This window comes from Thunnus albacares, chromosome 18, assembly GCF_914725855.1.
Source record: "Thunnus albacares chromosome 18, fThuAlb1.1, whole genome shotgun sequence".
In the NCBI taxonomy this organism is placed as follows: domain Eukaryota; kingdom Metazoa; phylum Chordata; class Actinopteri; order Scombriformes; family Scombridae; genus Thunnus; species Thunnus albacares.
The window spans coordinates 3,327,050-3,349,779 of record NC_058123.1 but is presented as its reverse complement, the minus strand read 5'-3'; the positions used below and the strand labels follow the sequence as shown (position 1 = coordinate 3,349,779).

At 35.3% G+C, this 22,730-nt stretch overlaps 4 protein-coding genes across 4 annotated transcripts in view; 3 read left to right on the top strand and 1 right to left on the bottom strand.

Annotated features, from left to right (window-relative positions):
• The window catches only part of LOC122968057, a 64,407-nt gene extending 42,986 nt beyond the window's left edge, over nt 1–21,421 (top strand). Inside the window, exon 10 of the mRNA XM_044333003.1 lies at nt 21,040–21,421. Coding sequence (XP_044188938.1) covers nt 21,040–21,273 — 234 coding nt within the window. The 3' untranslated portion in view covers nt 21,274–21,421. The remainder of the gene's footprint in view (nt 1–21,039) is intronic.
• The window catches only part of LOC122968041 (oocyte zinc finger protein XlCOF6-like), an 813,118-nt gene that overhangs the window by 82,489 nt on the left and 707,899 nt on the right, over nt 1–22,730 (bottom strand). The gene's annotated exons all lie outside the window — the stretch shown is intronic.
• Nucleotides 7,294–8,689, top strand: LOC122968066 (proteinase-activated receptor 2-like). The gene has a single exon (XM_044333013.1). It carries the CDS (start codon nt 7,312–7,314, stop codon nt 8,398–8,400), a length of 1,089 nt encoding a protein of 362 aa, XP_044188948.1. The 5' UTR covers nt 7,294–7,311; the 3' UTR covers nt 8,401–8,689.
• LOC122968957 (proteinase-activated receptor 2-like) lies at nt 16,402–17,853 on the top strand. Its single transcript, XM_044334504.1, has one exon. The coding sequence runs from the start codon at nt 16,402–16,404 to the stop codon at nt 17,485–17,487; it is 1,086 nt and encodes a 361-aa protein (XP_044190439.1). The 3' UTR covers nt 17,488–17,853.

The window sequence follows — 22,730 nt, the reverse complement described above, 5'->3', positions numbered from 1 at the left end:
ACTACATTATAATCAGGTCAGAGCTATATTGAATTATTGCCATATACACTAACATGTGGTATTCATGTATGGCTTTTAGGTGTAAATATATATAGTTATTTATGTACGAAACATATAGTATGAAATTTTGTTTGAAAAGAAAATGTTTTCTAAGCAGAATGAAACTCAAACCTCTCCCACCACAATCAACCTCTTGCCAAATATTATTCACTATTTAAGCCCTACATTTATGCAACTAATTTGCAATAACTATTTTCATTTACTTATAACATTCAGTGCCAATGCATGAAGTAGTGTGATGTTCATATAGTGCAAAGAAAAGAAACTGATCTTTCTTAATCTTAATTTATTTTGTGGAATTTTCCCAATTTCTTTTTTTCCTATTTTAACCAGTTAATTAAAGCTCAAATAATGGGATGGTCCCATTGAGGGTACAGTACATAATGTTTCTGCTCATTATATTTAGTTATATTGCTTTATTCTGTATTCATTCAAATGTAAAACTAGTGGGGAAAAAACATTATGCTTTTTTATACGACGTGAACCACATCTCCTGTCCTGTACTTCTTACACCTCTGCTGATATTGCCACAAAGCTACAAGCAGTTTAGATGGAAATGGATGCTTTAATAAAACAAATCAAAGAACCTACAGAATCCCTGTTTGTAATGTGTGTATATACACGTTATTCTGCATAGTAGTAGTATACACTCCTTTATTACATGTGTGTAAATTTCTTTGTCTTTTGTTATTCTGGGTCAAGGTCCAGTAGCTATAGATGGTCCACCAGGTGAGTGACTACAAATAAATTCTACTAATATATAACATTCAGTTGTAATTCTAATGTTTACAATGTCTACTTCAACCATCAGCTGTGCTTTACCATGTACTATACCTTCACCTCAGCCTCCCTTTACCTCAAGCTCACTTTTCACTGTCTGATCTATTCATGTTTGTTGCAGCATCGAAGTCAACATCTTATTCAAAATTAGATGAAACGAACACAGAATTCAAATGGAAATGATGTACTCTTTGCACAAAAAGTGACATAAGTGTGTTTTGTCAATTTCACTAACTTGGATACCCAAGTTTTGGGAAATTGCAGTAGTTTCACCACCAAAAAGAAAAGAAAAAAAATAAGAAATATGTCTAACTTCACCAACTACATGCGAATAGAGTATAGGAGGAAAAAAATACTACATTATAATCAGGTCAGAACTATATTGAGTTATTGCCATAGTATACATTAACATGTTGTATTCATGTATGGCTTTTAGGGTATATATATATAGTTATTTATGTACGAAACATATCATACGACATTTTGTTTGAAAAGAAAATGTTTTCTCAGCAGAATGAAACTCAAACCTCTCCCACCACAATCAACCTCTTGCCAAATATTATTCACTATTTAAGCCCTACATTTATGCAACTGATTTGCAATAACTATTTTCATTCACTCATAACATTCAGTGCCAATGCATGAAGTAGTGTGATGTTTGTATAGTGCAAAGAAAAGAGACTGATCTTTCTTAATCTTAATTTATTTCTTGGGATTGTCCTAATTTCTTTCTGTCCTATTTTAACCATTAATTAAAGTCCATATGATGGGATGGTCCCATTGAGGGTACAGTAGCTACATAATGTTTCCTTTTTATGTAGTTATATTAGTTATATATATTTAGTAATGTTGCTTCATTCTGTATCCATTCATGACAATGAAATATGTTCAAGATTTTACTTTGATCAAAATATATAATAAAGTTATATGTAAAATGGATGTTGTTGTAATGCTGCTGACTAAAGCTCAGAGGAATATTATTACAAGTAGGAAACAGATCAAAATGCTCACAGCTGAAAGGAACAGAGTGCAGCTCACATTTGAGTTTCAGATGTAGTCAAATTATAGTTTGTTCCTGCATGTAAACCTGCATACTTCTGCTTTTCACATGTCTTCATATTGTCACCTCACAGGAGCTCAAGGTTACCTTGGTAGAGAGAGCCAAGGTGGGTAGAAGTCAGCTGGAAATGACGTACTCTTTGCACAAAAAGTGACATAAGTGTGTTTTGTCAATTTCACTAAATAGAAAGTGATCTTTTTTAATCTTGATTTATTTCTTGGGATTTTCCTAATTTCTTTCTGTCCTATTTTAACCAGTTAATTAAAGTTCATATGATGGGATGGTCCCAGTGAGGGTAAAGTAGCTACATAATATTGCCTTTTTATGTAGTTATATTAGTTATATATATCTAGTAATCTAGTGATTACTAGTGTTTACTAAGCAGAATAAAACTCAAACAATGACTATTTTCATTCAATTGTAACATTCAGTGCTAATGCATGAAGTAGTGTGATGTTCATATAGTGCAAAGAAAAGAAACTGATCTTTTATAATCTTAATTTATTTTGTGGAATTTTCCCAATTTATTTTTGTCCTATTTTAACCAGTTGATTAAAGTTCAAATTATGGGATGGTCCCAATGAGTGTACAGTACATAATGTTTCTGCTCATTACATTTAGTTATATAACGTCATTCTGTATTCATTTCAATGGAAAAATAGAGGTAAAAAAAACATACATTATGCTTGTTTAATTGGTGTGAACCACATCTCCTGTCCTGTACCTCTTACACCTCTGCTAATATTGCTGCAAAGTTACAGCCAGTTTAGATGGAAATGGATGCTTTAATAAAACAAAACAAAGAACCTACAAAATCCCTGTTTGTAATGTGTGTATAAACATGTTATTCTGCATAGTAGTAGTATACACTCCTTTATTACATGGGTGTAAATTTCTTTGTCTTTTGTTATTCCAGGTCAAGGTCAAAAAGGTGAGTGACTGCAAATAAATTCTACTAATATATAACATTCAGCTGTAATTCTAATGCTTACAATGTCTACTTCTACCATCAGCTGTGCTTTACCATGTACTATACCTTCACCTCAGCCTCCCTTTACCTCAAGCTCACTTTTCACTGTCTGATCTATTCATGTTTGTTGCAGCATCGAAGTCAACATCTTATTCAAAATTAGATGAAACGAACACAGAATTCAAATGGAAATGATGTACTCTTTGCACAAAAAGTGACATAAGTGTGTTTTGTCAATTTCACTAACTTGGATACCCAAGTTTTGGGAAATTGCAGTAGTTTCACCACCAAAAAGAAAAGAAAAAAAGAAATATGTCAAACTCCACCAACTACACACAAATAAAGTATAGGAGGAAAAAATTACTACATGATAATCAGGTCAGAACTATATTGAATTATTGTCACATACGCTAACATGTGGTATTCATGTATGGCTTTTAGGGTGTATATATATATAGTTATTTATGTACAAAACATATAGCATGAAATTTTGTTTGAAAAGAAAATGTTTTCTAAGCAGAATGAAACTCAAACCTCTCCCACCACAATCAACCTCTTGCCAAATATTATTCACTATTTAAGCCCTACATTTATGCAACTAATTTGCAATAACTATTTTCATTTACTTATAACATTCAGTGCCAATGCATGAAGTAGTGTGATGTTCATATAGTGCAAAGAAAAGAAACTGATCTTTCTTAATCTTAATTTATTTTGTGGAATTTTCCCAATTTCTTTTTTTCCTATTTTAACCAGTTAATTAAAGCTCAAATAATGGGATGGTCCCATTGAGGGTACAGTACATAATGTTTCTGCTCATTATATTTAGTTATATTGCTTTATTCTGTATTCATTCAAATGTAAAACTAGTGGGGAAAAAACATTATGCTTTTTTATACGACGTGAACCACATCTCCTGTCCTGTACTTCTTACACCTCTGCTGATATTGCCACAAAGCTACAAGCAGTTTAGATGGAAATGGATGCTTTAATAAAACAAATCAAAGAACCTACAGAATCCCTGTTTGTAATGTGTGTATATACACGTTATTCTGCATAGTAGTAGTATACACTCCTTTATTACATGTGTGTAAATTTCTTTGTCTTTTGTTATTCTGGGTCAAGGTCCAGTAGCTATAGATGGTCCACCAGGTGAGTGACTACAAATAAATTCTACTAATATATAACATTCAGTTGTAATTCTAATGTTTACAATGTCTACTTCAACCATCAGCTGTGCTTTACCATGTACTATACCTTCACCTCAGCCTCCCTTTACCTCAAGCTCACTTTTCACTGTCTGATCTATTCATGTTTGTTGCAGCATCGAAGTCAACATCTTATTCAAAATTAGATGAAACGAACACAGAATTCAAATGGAAATGATGTACTCTTTGCACAAAAAGTGACATAAGTGTGTTTTGTCAATTTCACTAACTTGGATACCCAAGTTTTGGGAAATTGCAGTAGTTTCACCACCAAAAAGAAAAGAAAAAAAATAAGAAATATGTCTAACTTCACCAACTACATGCGAATAGAGTATAGGAGGAAAAAAATACTACATTATAATCAGGTCAGAACTATATTGAGTTATTGCCATAGTATACATTAACATGTTGTATTCATGTATGGCTTTTAGGGTATATATATATAGTTATTTATGTACGAAACATATCATACGACATTTTGTTTGAAAAGAAAATGTTTTCTCAGCAGAATGAAACTCAAACCTCTCCCACCACAATCAACCTCTTGCCAAATATTATTCACTATTTAAGCCCTACATTTATGCAACTGATTTGCAATAACTATTTTCATTCACTTATAACATTCAGTGCCAATGCATGAAGTAGTGTGATGTTTGTATAGTGCAAAGAAAAGAAACTGATCTTTCTTAATCTTAATTTATTTCTTGGGATTGTCCTAATTTCTTTCTGTCCTATTTTAACCATTAATTAAAGTCCATATGATGGGATGGTCCCATTGAGGGTACAGTAGCTACATAATGTTTCCTTTTTATGTAGTTATATTAGTTATATATATTTAGTAATGTTGCTTCATTCTGTATCCATTCATGACAATGAAATATGTTCAAGATTTTACTTTGATCAAAATATATAATAAAGTTATATGTAAAATGGATGTTGTTGTAATGCTGCTGACTAAAGCTCAGAGGAATATTATTACAAGTAGGAAACAGATCAAAATACTCACAGCTGAAAGGAACAGAGTGCAGCTCACATTTGAGTTTCAGATGTAGTCAAATTATAGTTTGTTCCTGCATGTAAACCTGCATACTTCTGCTTTTCACATGTCTTCATATTGTTACCTCACAGGACTTGAAGGTCACCTTGGTAGAGAGAGCCAAGGTGGGTAGAAGTCAGCTGGAAATGACGTACTCTTTGCACAAAAAGTGACATAAGTGTGTTTTGTCAATTTCACTAAATAGAAAGTGATCTTTTTTAATCTTGATTTATTTCTTGGGATTTTCCTAATTTCTTTCTGTCCTATTTTAACCAGTTAATTAAAGTTCATATGATGGGATGGTCCCAGTGAGGGTAAAGTAGCTACATAATATTGCCTTTTTATGTAGTTATATTAGTTATATATATCTAGTAATCTAGTGATTACTAGTGTTTACTAAGCAGAATAAAACTCAAACAATGACTATTTTCATTCAATTGTAACATTCAGTGCTAATGCATGAAGTAGTGTGATGTTCATATAGTGCAAAGAAAAGAAACTGATCTTTTATAATCTTAATTTATTTTGTGGAATTTTCCCAATTTATTTTTGTCCTATTTTAACCAGTTGATTAAAGTTCAAATTATGGGATGGTCCCAATGAGTGTACAGTACATAATGTTTCTGCTCATTACATTTAGTTATATAACGTCATTCTGTATTCATTTCAATGGAAAAATAGAGGTAAAAAAAACATACATTATGCTTGTTTAATTGGTGTGAACCACATCTCCTGTCCTGTACCTCTTACACCTCTGCTGATATTGCTGCAAAGTTACAGCCAGTTTAGATGGAAATGGATGCTTTAATAAAACAAAACAAAGAACCTACAAAATCCCTGTTTGTAATGTGTGTATAAACATGTTATTCTGCATAGTAGTAGTATACACTCCTTTATTACATGGGTGTAAATTTCTTTGTCTTTTGTTATTCCAGGTCAAGGTCAAAAAGGTGAGTGACTGCAAATAAATTCTACTAATATATAACATTCAGCTGTAATTCTAATGCTTACAATGTCTACTTCTACCATCAGCTGTGCTTTACCATGTACTATACCTTCACCTCAGCCTCCCTTTACCTCAAGCTCACTTTTCACTGTCTGATCTATTCATGTTTGTTGCAGCATCGAAGTCAACATCTTATTCAAAATTAGATGAAACGAACACAGAATTCAAATGGAAATGATGTACTCTTTGCACAAAAAGTGACATAAGTGTGTTTTGTCAATTTCACTAACTTGGATACCCAAGTTTTGGGAAATTGCAGTAGTTTCACCACCAAAAAGAAAAGAAAAAAAGAAATATGTCAAACTCCACCAACTACACACAAATAAAGTATAGGAGGAAAAAATTACTACATGATAATCAGGTCAGAACTATATTGAATTATTGTCACATACGCTAACATGTGGTATTCATGTATGGCTTTTAGGGTGTATATATATATAGTTATTTATGTACAAAACATATAGTATGAAATTTTGTTTGAAAAGAAAATGTTTTCTCAGCAGAATGAAACTCAAACCTCTCCCACCACAATCAACCTCTTGCCAAATATTATTCACTATTTAAGCCCTACATTTATGCAACTGATTTGCAATAACTATTTTCATTCACTCATAACATTCAGTGCCAATGCATGAAGTAGTGTGATGTTTGTATAGTGCAAAGAAAAGAGACTGATCTTTCTTAATCTTAATTTATTTCTTGGGATTGTCCTAATTTCTTTCTGTCCTATTTTAACCATTAATTAAAGTCCATATGATGGGATGGTCCCAGTGAGGGTACAGTAGCTACATAATGTTTCCTTTTTATGTAGTTATATTAGTTATATATATTTAGTAATATTGCTTCATTCTGTATCCATTCATGACAATGAAATATGTTCAAGTTTTTACTTTGATCAAAATATATAATAAAGTTATATGTAAAATGGATGTTGTTGTAATGCTGCTGACTAAAGCTCAGAGGACTATTATTACAAGTAGGAAACAGATCAAAATGCTCACAGCTGAAAGGAACAGAGTGCAGCTCACATTTGAGTTTCAGATGTAGTCAAATTATAGTTTGTTCCTGCATGTAAACCTGCATACTTCTGCTTTTCACATGTTTTCATATTGTCACTTCACAGCACCTAACAGATGCATTGTTTCAGAGAGCCCATATGGAGTGCATGTCAACTCCCAAGCCGAAGAAATCATGAGCAATGGATCTAAAGGTATCGGTAATGGGAGCAGAGTTTCGGTGGAAGTCAGCTCCCAAGCCAAAGAAATCCTGAGCAGTCATCTTACAACTGTCTTCCTTCCAATCATCTACATCATTGTGTTTGCTGTGGGGCTGCCCACCAACGCCATGGCAATATGGATATTCCTCTTCAGGACCAAGAAAAAGCACCCGTCGTCAATCTACATGGCAAACCTGGCTCTGGCTGACTTGCTCTTTGTCATCTGGGTCCCCCTGAAGATATCATACCACTTCAACGGCAACAACTGGATCTACGGAGAAGGGCTGTGCAAAGTGCTGGTGGCGTTTTTCTACAGCAACATGTACTGCTCCATCGCCTTTATCACCTGCATAAGTGTCCAGCGTTACTGGGCGGTGGTCCACCCACTGTCTGAGCAGCAGAGGAACAACCGCATACCCGTTGCCGTCTCCATCACAGTCTGGGTGGTGGTCTGGCTTATCACCATCCCTCTCTACCTGTATGACCAACAGGTCAGAGTAACAAACTATCAATCAATCAATCAATCAATCAATCCACAAATCCTTACCTGCCATGATGTCACCAGGGAAAGTCAGGTGGGAATAGCAGCTGGCTACTTCCTGACAATGGGAACTCTGGGATTTGTTGTTCCCACTATTGTGTGCATCATATCCTACATCCTCATGCTCAAAGCTCTCAGGAACAGCATGACAGATGCTGCCATCACCAAGAAGCGACGGAAGGCTGTGGTCTTGATGATCACAGTGTTGGTTATGTTTTTAGTGTGTTTCACCCCCAGTAACATCATGCTGCTGGTACACTATATCCTCCTGTTGAGCGGGGCCGACAACAACCTGTACGGATTTTACATCACCACCCTGTGCCTGGCTAGTCTCAACAGCTGCATCGACCCTTTTGTTTACTACTTTATCTCCAAGAATTTCAGGGATCATGTGAAGAACACGTTCCTCTGCAGGAGTGAGAGAACAGTGAAGAGGATGAAGGTGTCCTACAGGGCTCCGAAAAACTCACAAGAGCAAAACACCACGCCTAAGTCAGGAAACACACAGAGCACTGAATGCTAGTGGATTAATCATTATTAAGCTGTTTTATTCCTGATCATTATCTCCCTTCAGATATTGTTTTTCGGTAACACTTAATTTACAGGTCTCTTCATTTTTATAGTAGTTTCTTGGAAAATTGCAGGTAATTTACAGGTATGAAGCGGTTAAGTTTTCAGACATTTTCCAGAAAGGAAAATGTCTTCATACATAGTTGCAAATTAGGAAAATTTTAGATTCTTAACATTAATTTAACTTACAGAAAAAAACTTACTGTTCAATGTCAAACTACATATTAGCGTATGAGGTTCTTTCTTAAAAACTGTATGAGTCCATTTCCCATATACTGCAAAACTACATAACCCTTTCAAAGAATGAAGAGCTATTGTGTATAGCAGCTACTTTTAGGATTCCTGGAAATTAATAGGAAATGAAGCGACCCGTAAAATAAAGTGTTAATTTTTTTCTTATTCTACTGTGAATTCTTCCACCTCAGGTTTGGTTCAGTGCATTAAAGGAAATTTAGGAGTCATCTTTGACCTCCTGTTTCAGAGCTTTGAGCTGTCTAAATTACTACTTATATTGTTTTAATACATTTAATTGTCTTTATATCTTTTACAACACACTTGTTTTATGCACTTTGCTTGATGCAGTTTGCTTGATTTCAGCAGGGTATGAATGATTGCCTTAATGCAGTTTTAATGGGTCTAATCTTTTATTCCATGTTGTAATTTGATGAATTTTCTGTCAATGTTTGATGTGTCAGAATTGAGACCCAAACCTAAAATGGGCAAAATTTAGCAGGTTTTATAATGTAATGGATAAAAGTTTGTCTGTGTTTTTTTAAAGTAATAATTTTTGCTTGTATATCTACATTTTAGTTTGTCAATAAAAGTCATTGTCTAACTAGCAGTTTCCTGACTCTGTGGACGGGTCGACATGGGAAAGGTCAATCCAGGTATTTCTCATTTTCAAAACAATCCTAATATTTTAACCTTTGCTCACAATCCAGGGTTGTGTTCATCTAAAATTCCCCTCAAAGACAAAATTTCGTCCCAATTATTTATTCTGTGTGTAGATGATTTTTCATACCTCCCAGGGCCTGGCATAATGTCAGAAATGTCTCTTTCTTTGTCCAACTGTAAAAATATCAAGTAAATTGTTTTTGTGAAAACACACATCATCCACCCTTCTTTTTTTTTCTTCTTTTCTTTTGAAATGGCATTTTAACACCGTAATTGTTCACTTCAGTTAATGATTGTCACTCAGCTCTTGTTCACTCCTCCTCTGTTACACTGCTGCACAGAATACCACGAGAGGTGAAGGTAAACTTTTACTGAACTTTATTTATCACTGTTCTCAGTTTACACACAACATGTTAGCATATGCAACCAATAATACAATTGATTTCTCCCAAAAAAACCTCTTCTTCTCCTCTTCTTTTTAACCCTCTCCACAATTTCCCAACTATGGCAAGTAACCTAGGTCACAAAAAACATGCCCCTCAATATTATTTCCCATTTACTGCCTTACAGCACGTTGAAGAACTTTAACTGTTACTGTAGATTTCACAAAGCACGTAATGAAAGGAAACTGCAGTTTTCAACATATTAAACATGCAGTTGGAGTTTGTGCCTCCTGTTTGGGACAAAAGTAAGAAAATAAAACTTTCTCCAAAGTAAAAATAATCTTTACAGATTGAACCAGTTTTTACATATTTTATACTTTTATGAACTTGTCTTGTGTTTAGACTCAACCCAAAGTCACATCTCCAGTTTGTCCAGAATGCAGCTGTTCAGATTATTAGAGGAGTAGAAAGACGTGGTCACATCACTCAGTTGCATATTTACCTTAATTACTAGATTGCTTCAGAGCTGTTTTTTTTAAGATTTAACTGATCATCTTACATGATGAGGACAGTTTTGAAGTCAACAGGAAGTTAGGGGGTGTGCTTTTACTCACTTTCGTTGCAACATCAGGTAATATCATGTATCAGTTGGCGCACAAAAAGATAAAGAGGACGTGGCAAACTTTGTACAGACTAGAGACATTTAGACTGATGAAGTGCATTTGTCCACTCAATTTATGTTAATCCATTGAATCTAATTAATCCAGAATATTGAGAATATTGAATATTGATTTTTTTGTTTGTTTGTTTGTTTTTAGATTTTTGGGTGTGTTTTTTAAGCTGTATTATATATATTTATCTGACCAAGACTCAAAAACCCAAATACATAAGAAATATATATATATGAAAACTAGCAAATATTCACATATGAGAATCTGGTAACAGATAATTAATACTTATGTACTTATAGTGAAGTAACAGTTTGAATGCATGGCTTTTGCTTGTAATAGAGTAGTTTATGCTGTGTTACTGTCACTTCTAAAATTCAATGCATAATCTAAATAGAAGGACAATAACCACCAAAGTCCATAAATGAAAGCTGCAGACCAAAAAAAAAATCACACACGCTGGTCATTTAAACATAAAATATCTTCTGAAAATATATAAGTTATTCTTTGATATTATATCAGTGGAGGCGTAGAAATATCATTGATAGGCGGGTTTTGAATGTTTCCATATAATGTTCCTGTAGTGCAGATGAAGAGAAATGCGTGTTCTAGTTATCAATGACGGAAGGAAGATGAACTCATGAGTGAGATTATTATCATATCACCGAAATCAACCCGAGCTGTGTCTCGGTTGGTTAGATGCGGTCAGCTGACTCAGTGACATCAACTAGTGTCCAAATCATCTATTTGAAGAGGGGATGACAGTTCAATCAGTGAAGCAGTAACACCATCGGACATTACATTACATTTTATTTTAACCCGCTCTTGCAGCCATGACTTTAAAGACTCGATGGTCTCACCTGTTTCTCCTGCTGTGTTGCGTCCAGACTTGTCTTTGTCAGTCAGGTAAGATGTTGCTTTGTTTTTTTCCATCACTAATGTTTTATGCTGTCATGAAAACATTCAGCTCAGGTAGATTTAAAATCCAAAAAGACTTGGTCATAACCTAGTAGCCTATATGGCTGGACCGTGTGTGGTCAATGTGTGAAACTGTGGACAATTTGTTACAGAGATAGTCAGTGTCAGGGGCGCCGGATTCATTTCAGTAGTGCGGGGGGACCGCGGACGCGCCCACGGTTCCATTCATACTTTTCTGGGGTCGCGGACACAGATATTGTATGTTTATGAATATGCTTTATTACAAACAATCCCATCGTATAAACCTGGAATCTGTGTGTGACAGCTGACCTCTTTATATACAATCAATGGTGTAGATGGGTAACAGAACATAGAACATTATTTACAGTTTAATACTTGCCGATCCTGTTAATGAAGTTACTGCTACTGTGCCAGGTGCGTGAATGCTCACATCACTAATGTATCGTTTCAGCTGCTGTGTGATGCTGCAGGTATTTGATAAAGTCAAAGGAAAGAATCTGACGCACAGCCAACTGTGAACAACAAACATCAGTACAGATGTTTTTGCAACATCCCGGATTACATTCAATGACACCTGAACGACATTAATGTACAATTCAGTCTCATTAATTACTATAAAAACTATTCTGACGGACATTTCAGTAGATTATGTTATAGATGCGAAATACTAGAGTAAAAGTAAAGAAGTACTTTTTAAAGAAGTAAAAGAAGCAAAATACATGAAAATTGATTTGTGATGTTGAAGAGCTCTGTGTGCGCACCTCTGTTGACTGAAGACACAAAAAATGTGTCTCTTACTCTTTCTGTAATTTTCATTGTAAAACAATCTCTGTGCTGATATGTGAAGAAAAGCGAAACCGCTCCGCTCATTGTAAAAATAACTTTATTGTCTGTAATACGTCCACGACCTGTATGCGTCTTGTTGTTATATATTTATATATATGTAGTTATATTGCTTTATTCTGTGTTCAAATGTAAAAATAGAGGGTGAAAAACCCCAACAGTATGCTTGTTTATTTGGCATGAACCACATCCCCTGTCCTGTACCTCTTACACCTCTGCTGATATTGCTGCAAAGCTACAACCAGTTTAGATGGAAATGGATGCTTTAATAAAACAAATCAAAGAACCTACAAAATCCCTGTTTGTAATGTGTGTATATACATGTTATTCTGCATAGTAGTAGTATACACGCCTTTAGTACATGTGTGTAAATCTCGTTCTCTTTTGTTATTCTAGGTCAACGTCCAGTGGGTCCACCAGGTAAATAATAATATATAAAATTCAGTTGTAATTCTAATGTTTACAATGTCTACTTCTACCATCAGCTGTGCTTTACCATGTACTATACCTTCACCTCAGCCAAAATCCCTGTTTGTAATGTGTGTATAAACATGTTATTCTGCATAGTAGTAGTATACACTCCTTTATTACATGGGTGTAAATTTCTTTGTCTTTTGTTATTCCAGGTCAAGGTCAAAAAGGTGAGTGACTGCAAATAAATTCTACTAATATATAACATTCAGCTGTAATTCTAATGCTTACAATGTCTACTTCTACCATCAGCTGTGCTTTACCATGTACTATACCTTCACCTCAGCCTCCCTTTACCTCAAGCTCACTTTTCACTGTCTGATCTATTCATGTTTGTTGCAGCATCGAAGTCAACATCTTATTCAAAATTAGATGAAACGAACACAGAATTCAAATGGAAATGATGTACTCTTTGCACAAAAAGTGACATAAGTGTGTTTCCTCAATTTCACTAACTTGGATACCCAATTTTTGGGAAATTGCAGTAGTTTCACCACCAAAAAGAAAAGAAAAAAAGAAATATGTCAAACTCCACCAACTACACACGAATAAATTATAGGAGGAAAAAATTACTACATGATAATCAGGTCAGAACTATATTGAGTTATTGCCATTGTACACATAAACATGTTGTATTCATGTATGGCTTTTAGGGTATATATATAGTTATTTATGTACGAAATATATAATATGAAATTTTGTTTGAAAAGAAAATGTTTTCTCAGCAGAATGAAACTCAAACCTCTCCCACCACAATCAACCTCTTGCCAAATATTATTCACTATTTAAGCCCTACATTTATGCAACTGATTTGCAATAACTATTTTCATTCACTTGTAGCATTCAGTGCTAATGCATGAAATAGTGTGATGTTCATATAGTGCAAAGAAAAGAAACTGATCTATTATAATCTTAATTTGTTTCTTGGGATTGTCCTAATTTCTTTCTGTCCTATTTTAACCAGTTAATTAAAGTTCATATGATGGGATGGTCCCAGTCAGGGTACAGTAGCTACATAATGTTTCCTTTCTATGTAGTTATATTAGTTATATATATTTAGTAATATTGCTTCATTCTGTATCCATTCATGACAATGAAATATGTTCAAGTTTTTACTTTGATCAAAATATATGATAAAGTTATATGTAAAATGGATGTTGTTGTAATGCTGCTGACTAAAGCTCAGAGGACTATTATTACAAGTGGGAAACAGATCAAAATGCTCACAGCTGAAAGGAACAGAGTGCAGCTCACATTTGAGTTTCAGATGTAGTCAAATTATAGTTTGTTCCTGCATGTAAACCTGCATACTTCTGCTTTTCACATGTTTTCATATTGTCACTTCATAGGAGACCAAGATATGTGTATAAACATGTTATTCTGCATAGTAGTAGTATACACTCCTTTATTACATGCGTGTAAATTTCTTTGTCTTTTGTTATTCCAGGTGAATATGAACCAAGTAAGTGACTGTAAAATAAATTCTACTAATAAATAACATTCAGTTGTAATTCTAATGTTTACAATGTCTACTTCTACCATCAGCTGTGCTTTACCATGTACTATACCTTCACCTCAGCCTCCCTTTACCTCAAGCTCACTTTTTACTGTCTCATCTCTTCATGTTTGTTGCAGCACCAAAGCCAACATCTTATCCAAAATTACATGAAATTAACGCAGAATTTAAATGGAAATGATGTACTCTTTGCACAAAAAGTGACATAAATGTGTTTTCTCAATTTCACTAACTTGGATACCCAAGTTTTGGGAAATTGCAGTAGTTTCACCACCAAAAAGAAAAGAAAAAAAGAAATATGTCAAACTCCACCAACTACACATGAATAAATTATAGGAGGAAAAAAAAATTAAATGATATTTAGGTCAGAACTACATTGAATTATTGTCATATATGCTAACATGTGGTATTCATATATGGCTTTTAGGGTGTATATATATATAGTTATTTATTTACGAAACATATCGTATAAAATTTTGTTTGAAAAGAAAATGTTTTCTAAGCAGTATGAAACTCAAACCTCTCCCACCACAATCAACCTCTTGCCAAATATTATTCACTATTTAAGCCCGACATTTACACAACTGATTTGCAATAACTATTTTCATTCACTCATAACATTCAGTGCCAATGCATGAAGTAGTGTGATGTTCATATAGTGCAAAGAAAAGAAACTGATCTTTTATAATCATCATTTATTTTGTGGAATTTTCCCAATTTCGTTTTGTCCTATTTTAACCAGTTAATTAAAGTTCATATTATGGGATAGTCCCATTGAGGATACAGTACATAATGTTTCTGCTCATTATATTTAGTTATATTGCTTTATTCTGTATTGATTCAAATGGAAAACTAGAGGGGAAAAAACATTATACTTTTTTATTTGACGTGAACCTCATCTCCTGTCCTGTACCTCTTACACCTCTGCTGATATTGCTGCAAAGCTACAACCAGTTTAGATGGAAATGGATGCTTTAATAAAACAAATCAAAGAACCTACAAAATCCCTGTTTGTAATGTGTGTATAAACATGTTATTCTGCATAGTAGTAGTATACACTCCTTTATTACATGTGTGTAAATTTCTTTGTCTTTTGTTATTCTAGGTCAAGGTGGTGTACCAGGTAAAGAAGGTGTAAAAGGTGAGTGACTGCAAATAAATTCTCCTAATATATAACATTCGGTTGTAATTCTAATGTTTACAATGTCCACTTCTACCATCAGCTGTGCTTTACCATGTACTATACCTTCACCTCAGCCTCCCTTTACCTCAAGCTCACTTTTTACTGTCTCATCTCTTCATGTTTGTTGCAGCACCAAAGCCAACATCTTATCCAAAATTACATGAAATTAACGCAGAATTTAAATGGAAATGATGTACTCTTTGCACAAAAAGTGACATAAATGTGTTTTCTCAATTTCACTAACTTGGATACCCAAGTTTTGGGAAATTGCAGTAGTTTCATCACCAAAAAGAAAAGAAAAAAAGAAATATGTCAAACTCCACCAACTACACACGAATAAACTATAGGAGTAGTATCCATGTGGTATCCATGTATGGCTTTTAGGGTATATATATATAGTTATTTATGTACGAAACACATAATATAAAGTTTTGTTTGAAAAGAAAATGTTTTCTCAGCAGAATGAAACTCAAACCTCTCCCACCACAATCAACCTCTTGCCAAATATTATTCACGATTTAAGCCCTACATTTATGCAACTAATTTGCAATAACTATTTTCATTCACTTGTAGCATTCAGTGCCAATGCATGAAGTAGTGTGATTTTCATATAGTGCAAAGAAAAGAAACTGATCTTTTATAATCTTTATGTATTTCTTGGGATTGTCCTAATTTCTTTCTGTCCTATTTTAACCACTTCATTAAAGTTCATATGATGGGATGGTCCCAGTGAGAGTACAGTAGCTACATAATGTTTCCTTTTTGTGTAGTTATATTAGTTATATATATCTAGTAATATTGCTTCATTCTATATCCATTCATGACAATGAAATATGTTCAAGTTTTTACTTTGATCAAAATTTATAATAAAGTTATATGTAAAATGGATGTTGTTGTAATGCTGCTGACTAAAGCTCAGAGGACTATTATTACAAGTAGAAAACAGATCAAAATGCTCACAGCTGAAAGTAACAGAGTGCAGCTCACATTTGAGTTTCAGATGTAGTCAAATTATAGTTTTTTCCTCCATGTAAACCTGCATACTTCTGCTTTTCACATGTTTTCATATCGTCACTTCACAACAGAAGAAGACGTCCCTGGTATAGAGAGCCCAGATGGGGTAGAAGTCAGCTCCCAAGACAAAGAAATCCTGAGCAGTCATCTTACAACTGTCTTCCTCCCAATCATCTACATCATTGTGTTTGTTGTGGGGCTGCCCACCAACGCCATGGCAATATGGGTATTCCTCTTCAGGACCAAGAAAAAGCACCCGTCGTCGATCTACATGGCAAACCTGGCTCTGGCTGACTTGCTCTTTGTCATCTGGGTCCCCCTGAAGATATCATACCACTTCAACGGCAACAACTGGATCTACGGAGAAGGGCTGTGCAAAGTGCTGGTGGCGTTTTTCTACAGCAACATGTACTGCTCCATCGCCTTTATCACCTGCATAAGTGTCCAGCGTTACTGGGCGGTGGTCCACCCACTGTCTGAGCAGCAGAGGGACAACCGCATACCCGTTGCTGTCTCCATCACAGTCTGGGTGGTGGTCTGGCTTATCACCATCCCTCTCTACCTGCATGACCAACAGGTCAGAATAACAAACTTCAATCCAAAAATCCTTACCTGCCATGATGTCACCAGGGAAAGTCAGGTGGGAATATCAGCTGGCTACTTCTTGACAATGGGAACTCTGGGATTTGTTGTTCCCACTATTGTGTGTATCATATCCTACATCCTCATGCTCAAAGCTCTCAGGAACAGCATGACAGATGCTGCCATCACCAAGAGGCGACGGAAGGCTGTGTTCTTGATCATCACAGTGTTGGTTATGTTTTTAGTGTGCTTCACCCCCAGTAACATCATGCTCCTGGTACACTATATCCTCCTGTTGAGCGGGGCCGACAACCACCTGTACGGATTTTACATCACCACCCTGTGCCTGGCTAGTCTCAACAGCTGCATCGACCCTTTTGTTTACTACTTTATCTCCAAGGACTTCAGGGATCATGTGAAGAACACGTTCCTCTGCAGGAGTGAGAGAACAGTGAAGAGGATGAAGGTGTCCTACAGGGCTCCGAAAAACTCACAAGAGCAACACACCACGCCTAAGTCAGGAGACACACAGAGCACTGAATGCTAGTGGATTAATCATTATTAAACTGTTTTATTCCTGATCATTATCTCCCTTCAGATATTGCTTTTCAGTAACACTTAATTTACAGGTCTCTTCATTTGTATAGTAAAATAAAATAAAGTGTTACCTTTTTTTCTTATTCTACTGTGACTTCTTCCACCTCAGGTTTGGTTCAGTGCATGTAAGGAAATTTAGGAGTCATCTTTGGCAATGACCTCCTGTTTCAGAGCTTTGAACTGTCTAAATTACTGCTTATATTGTTTTAATACATTTAATTGTCTTTATATCTTTTACAACACACTTGTTTTATGCACTTTGCTTGATGCAGTTTGCTTGATTTCAGCAGGATATGAATGAATGCCTTTATGCAGTTTTAATCTTTTATTCCATGTTGTAATGGATAAAAGTTTGTCTGTGTTTTTTTAAAGTAATAATTTTTGCTTGTATATCTACATTTTAGTTTGTCAATAAAAGTCATTGTCTAACTAGCAGTTTCCTGACTCTGTGGATGGGTCGACATGGGAAAGGTCAATCCAGGTATTTCTCATTTTCAAAACAATCCTGATATTTTAACCTTTGCTCACAATCCAGGGTTGTGTTCTTCTAAAATTCCCCTCAAAGACAAAATTTCATCCCAATTATTTATTCTGTGTGTAGAAGATTTTTCATACCTCCCAGGGCCTGGCATAATGTCAGAAATGTCTCTTTCTTTGTCCAACTGTAAAAATATCAATTAATTTGTTGCCATTTTGTGAAAACACACATCATCCACCCTTCTTTGTTTTTTCTTCTTTTCTTTTGAAATGGCATTTTAACACCGTAATTGTTCACTTCAGTTAATGATTGTCACTCAGCTCTTGTTCACTCCTCCTCTGTTACACTGCTGCACAGAATACCACGGGAGGTGAAGGTAAACTTTTACTGAACTTTATTTATCACTGTTCTCAGTTTACACACAACATGTTAGCATATGCAACCAATAATACAATTGATTTCTCCCAAAAAAAAACTCTTCTTCTCCTCTTCTTTTTAACCCTCTCCACAATTTCCCTACTATGGCAAGTAACCTAGGTCACAAAAAACATGCCCCTCAATATTATTCCATTTACTGCCTTACAGCACGTTGAAGAACTTTACTTTAACTGTTACTGTAGATTTCATAAAGCACGTAATAAAAGGCAACTGCAGTTTTCAACATATTAAACATGCAGTTGGAGTTTGTGCTTCCTGTTTGGGTCTTGACAAAAGTAAGAAAATAAAACTTTCTCCAAAGTAATGAAGAGTAAAATCTAATCACTTCCTACCTCCTTCACTACCTCCACTGCAATGACATAACTTACCATGACACAAAATCTCATCATTGGTCCAAATCACAAACAGTCTGTTGATTTGCCCATTTCATGTGAGAAAGCTGTGGAATTTTTTGCAAAATTGCAAGCTCTTGCAAATCACAAATAGAGAGAGAGAGAGATTGAATTTGTGTTAATGATTGTGATCTCAAAATCACAATTTCATGGAGGGACTGGCGGAATATTATTATTATTATTGTTATTATTATTATTATTATTATTATTATTATTATTATTATTATTATTATTATTATTATCATCAGTGCAATGCAGAGACTGTACTACATCATCATGCAGGAAACATACAGAGAAAAGACTAGAAATGGTTACACAACTACAGTAATTAGGGTGATCAGAAATCAGTATAAAAAGTAGTCTGGACGTATATGAGGAGGGCAGAAGATGGCTGTTTGTTTTTTTTTAATGTTGTAATCAACATCATGTAAAAATATTTATTTTCCTGACAGGCAGTGAAAACCTGATATCAGATGCACATTTAGCATCATTACATCGAACTTCGTTACGTTGTGTTGAACTTTACTACTTGACTCACTGGATTAAATGGTAACTGCTGTTGTGTTTCCTGCAGACATATTTGATAAAGCAGCTCTTCTCCAGCCACTGGAAGAACTTCATGAGTCGAGACGTCGTGATCTGCTGACAACACTCAGTGAGCTTCTGCACGACAGAGAAGCTCTCTCTCTACTGGTGGAAACAGTAAGACCAATGTTCAACAGTCAGGGTGAAACCTGTGTGAAGCTATGTGTGGTCCTCCAGAGGTTTCTGAAGGGAACATTTATCACTTACTGGAAACATGATATATGTTTGTGATCTTTAAAAATGAATAAATAGCACATATGAACACGTCAGTACTGCATTAAGACAGACTTGAAACAACCGGAACCTGTCCTTCAAGGTTTGACTTCATCAGTCAGCAGACACATCTCTTCCTCTGTTTCCCCTCTTCAGTTGGATCAGAGCAGTAAAGGAGTGTTTGAGTGTCCAGAGTCTCCAGCTGTCTCTTCATTCATGGATCTTCTTGATGTTTCTGAAGTCTCCAATTCTCAGAAGGATGCTGCTCACCTGCTAGTCAGCGCCATGGACGGTATGGACTGACACACACTACACACTGATTTGACAGATTCTACAGCACATGATGAATGAAATAAAGATTTTTCTCTGTTATTTTTTCTCCTCAGCTCTACCAGACAATGCTGCTGCTCTTCTGGCTACCTGCAGTCTTAAAACACTGAGAGTCCTCCAGCAGCTGGTTGGTTTATTCCCTCACTAACATCTACATGCCAGTCCCTCCAGGATTTTGCAGTTTTTTGTGATTATTGCAGCAAAAAATGTTTGATTTTGCAGAGACTGTTTGACAATTACGATACTATTGGCAATTTTTTATGCAGTCTTTTTGCGGTAAAATTGCAGGAATTTAGAAAAAGTGCAAGCAAAGGAAAATAATGTGATTTTTAAAAAACCTACTACCAATGAAGAGTCATATGTAATCATTTCCCTCGATAAAAAGCATACTAGATATCACAGAAACAAACATATTTCAGTATTTATTTTTAAATATATATTCTGAACATGAGAACGATGGGCTCAAAGTTATATAAAAAATTAAATATTTTATTAAATAAACTTTCACCTCAACATTAGAACCATACAAAAATTAGTCCATAATGCCATTGAAATAAATGCATTAATGTAAAAAATACAGTTTCATTTCCAAAGTGCCCATTTTTATGTATGAGGTAGATTATGTCCATCTTTGCTATCTGAACAACATCAGCTTGTGTTCTTCTGACTAACTGAATCAAACCTCCTTTGGAAACATTTGGGAAATGTTTTGCTCGTCTATGGCATCATTTTTGTTGGTAGGTGAGATTTGTCCATCTTCCACCTGAATACTTGCTGAATGTGCTGCAATAACGTAAGTTACCACCACACCAAATGCCACAACTGGTCAAAATCACAAGCAAATCCCAAGTTATTTGGCCATTTCACGTAGAAAAGTTGTGGTTATTTCATAAAATTGCAAGCTCTCGCAAATATTGTGGAGATTTCTTGAATTTGTGTTAATTATTGCGTTCGCAAAATCACAATTTCCTGGAAGGATTGACATACTCTAAATTGTATTGGTCTCATCACAGCAACATTCAAGGACATCTTTCTCTGTCTGTCTGTGTCTTGTCTTGTTGTCCAGGTGAACAGTCTGAAGGAGAAAGCTCAGGTCAAACTCCCAGAGTCTCTGCCCGTCTCCCTGCAGGAGGGAGGAGAGCTCCGCTGGGCGGCCGAGCTCCTCTGTTTGACCGATCAGACTCTGACAGAGCTGAGAGATCAGTGGGACAGACAAGATTTCTCACCAGAAGTGCTGCTGGAGCTTCTGTGTCTCATCGTGCAGGGACTCAGCATGATGCAGCTTGAAACACACTCATAATGTGGTCAGCTCTTTTATTATAGAGGTAATATTAAATAAAGGCTTTCACCATTTTTCCATTGTGTCTTAACACAACACTCAGGTGCCCATTTGAACAGTAAAAGAGGTTTTCCAGGCTGTAATCATTCCTCCTCTTCATACTGGCTATTAAAAGATCTCTTTCAAAATCCACAGTGTGTCCACACAGTCATTTTGTGCAAAAATGCATTTAAAAGTTTATCTGAAGCTTATTTGAGGGATCAAGCCTGTCCTCCCAAAAAAAGGACATTATAGGTTGTAAATTCATGCGTCACAAATGACCTAGAGTTACATTTGAATGACTGATGCCATCTAGTGGCCGTAGTAATTAAGACCCAGGGAAGTGATGCTGTTCAGGTGACATTAGGTGACTTCCTTAGTAGGAGGAGGCAGGTTGGGTAGATAGCAAGATAATTGGTTTTAAGGGCAATAATGGACTTAGGGGAAGGAGACCGCTATTTGCTTCACGTTTCAACCATGAGTGTCATGTTTAAGGAGGAAGAAACCACATTTCAAGTGATCATTTTAACCAAGTGGTTTTTGTGCCTAAACCTAACCAGACCTTAATCACAGAGTTGTCACATCATAAACCATCATTATTTTTTAAAAGTGATTTTTAACGGTTTTGGAAAGTGGCATATTACACTCCTATTTTGGAAAGCAGTACATTATGCTTCAGTGGGTCGTTCTGGAGTGCAGATAGACTCAACGCATTTCCTCCAGAAATAAACTTAGTTTTTGTGGGTGCTATGTCATCCATAATTTGTGTCACTGGCAAATTCTGCCTAGTCAATTAAAGATAATAACATATATATAGGCATTACACTTATCACTACTCAGAGTATACTCCCTAACCATCAAAAATAAGAAAATAAATGCATATAAAAAATATAAGTGATGCAACTTATGCAACTTAACTCTTAGGTATTAATGTAAGACACTACATACTGATTAAGGTAATAGCATTTTAAAGTCTACACCCAATGCTAAGCATATGAGCTAATGACTAACAAATTTCAATAGAAACTCAAGATATAGTAAAATGAAAGCATCCCAATGCATGGTCTAAACCAAAACATTCAAACATTGTTACACGTAGATATCACCACCATAATTCTGAAGAAGTTCAGTGTACAACTCATGTACTTTGCGTACAGTAGAGGGTCACCACCATGGAGAGGTTACTAGCACTTACGATGTGTGGTGGTATGGAATCCATCTCTTCAACACCCTGGTAGTTATAATACATCATCATTAACTATTTGTTCATCTCACTTTTTCAAACCATACATCTCCATCTTCCTGTGTCACATGAGACACGCACTTATACGTGTGTGAGTCATGTTTCACAAATACTTCACCATTATGAGCCTCAACAAAATCATACAACTCTTGTATAGCTAAAAATAGTCTATATTCCAACAATAATCATACTTGGA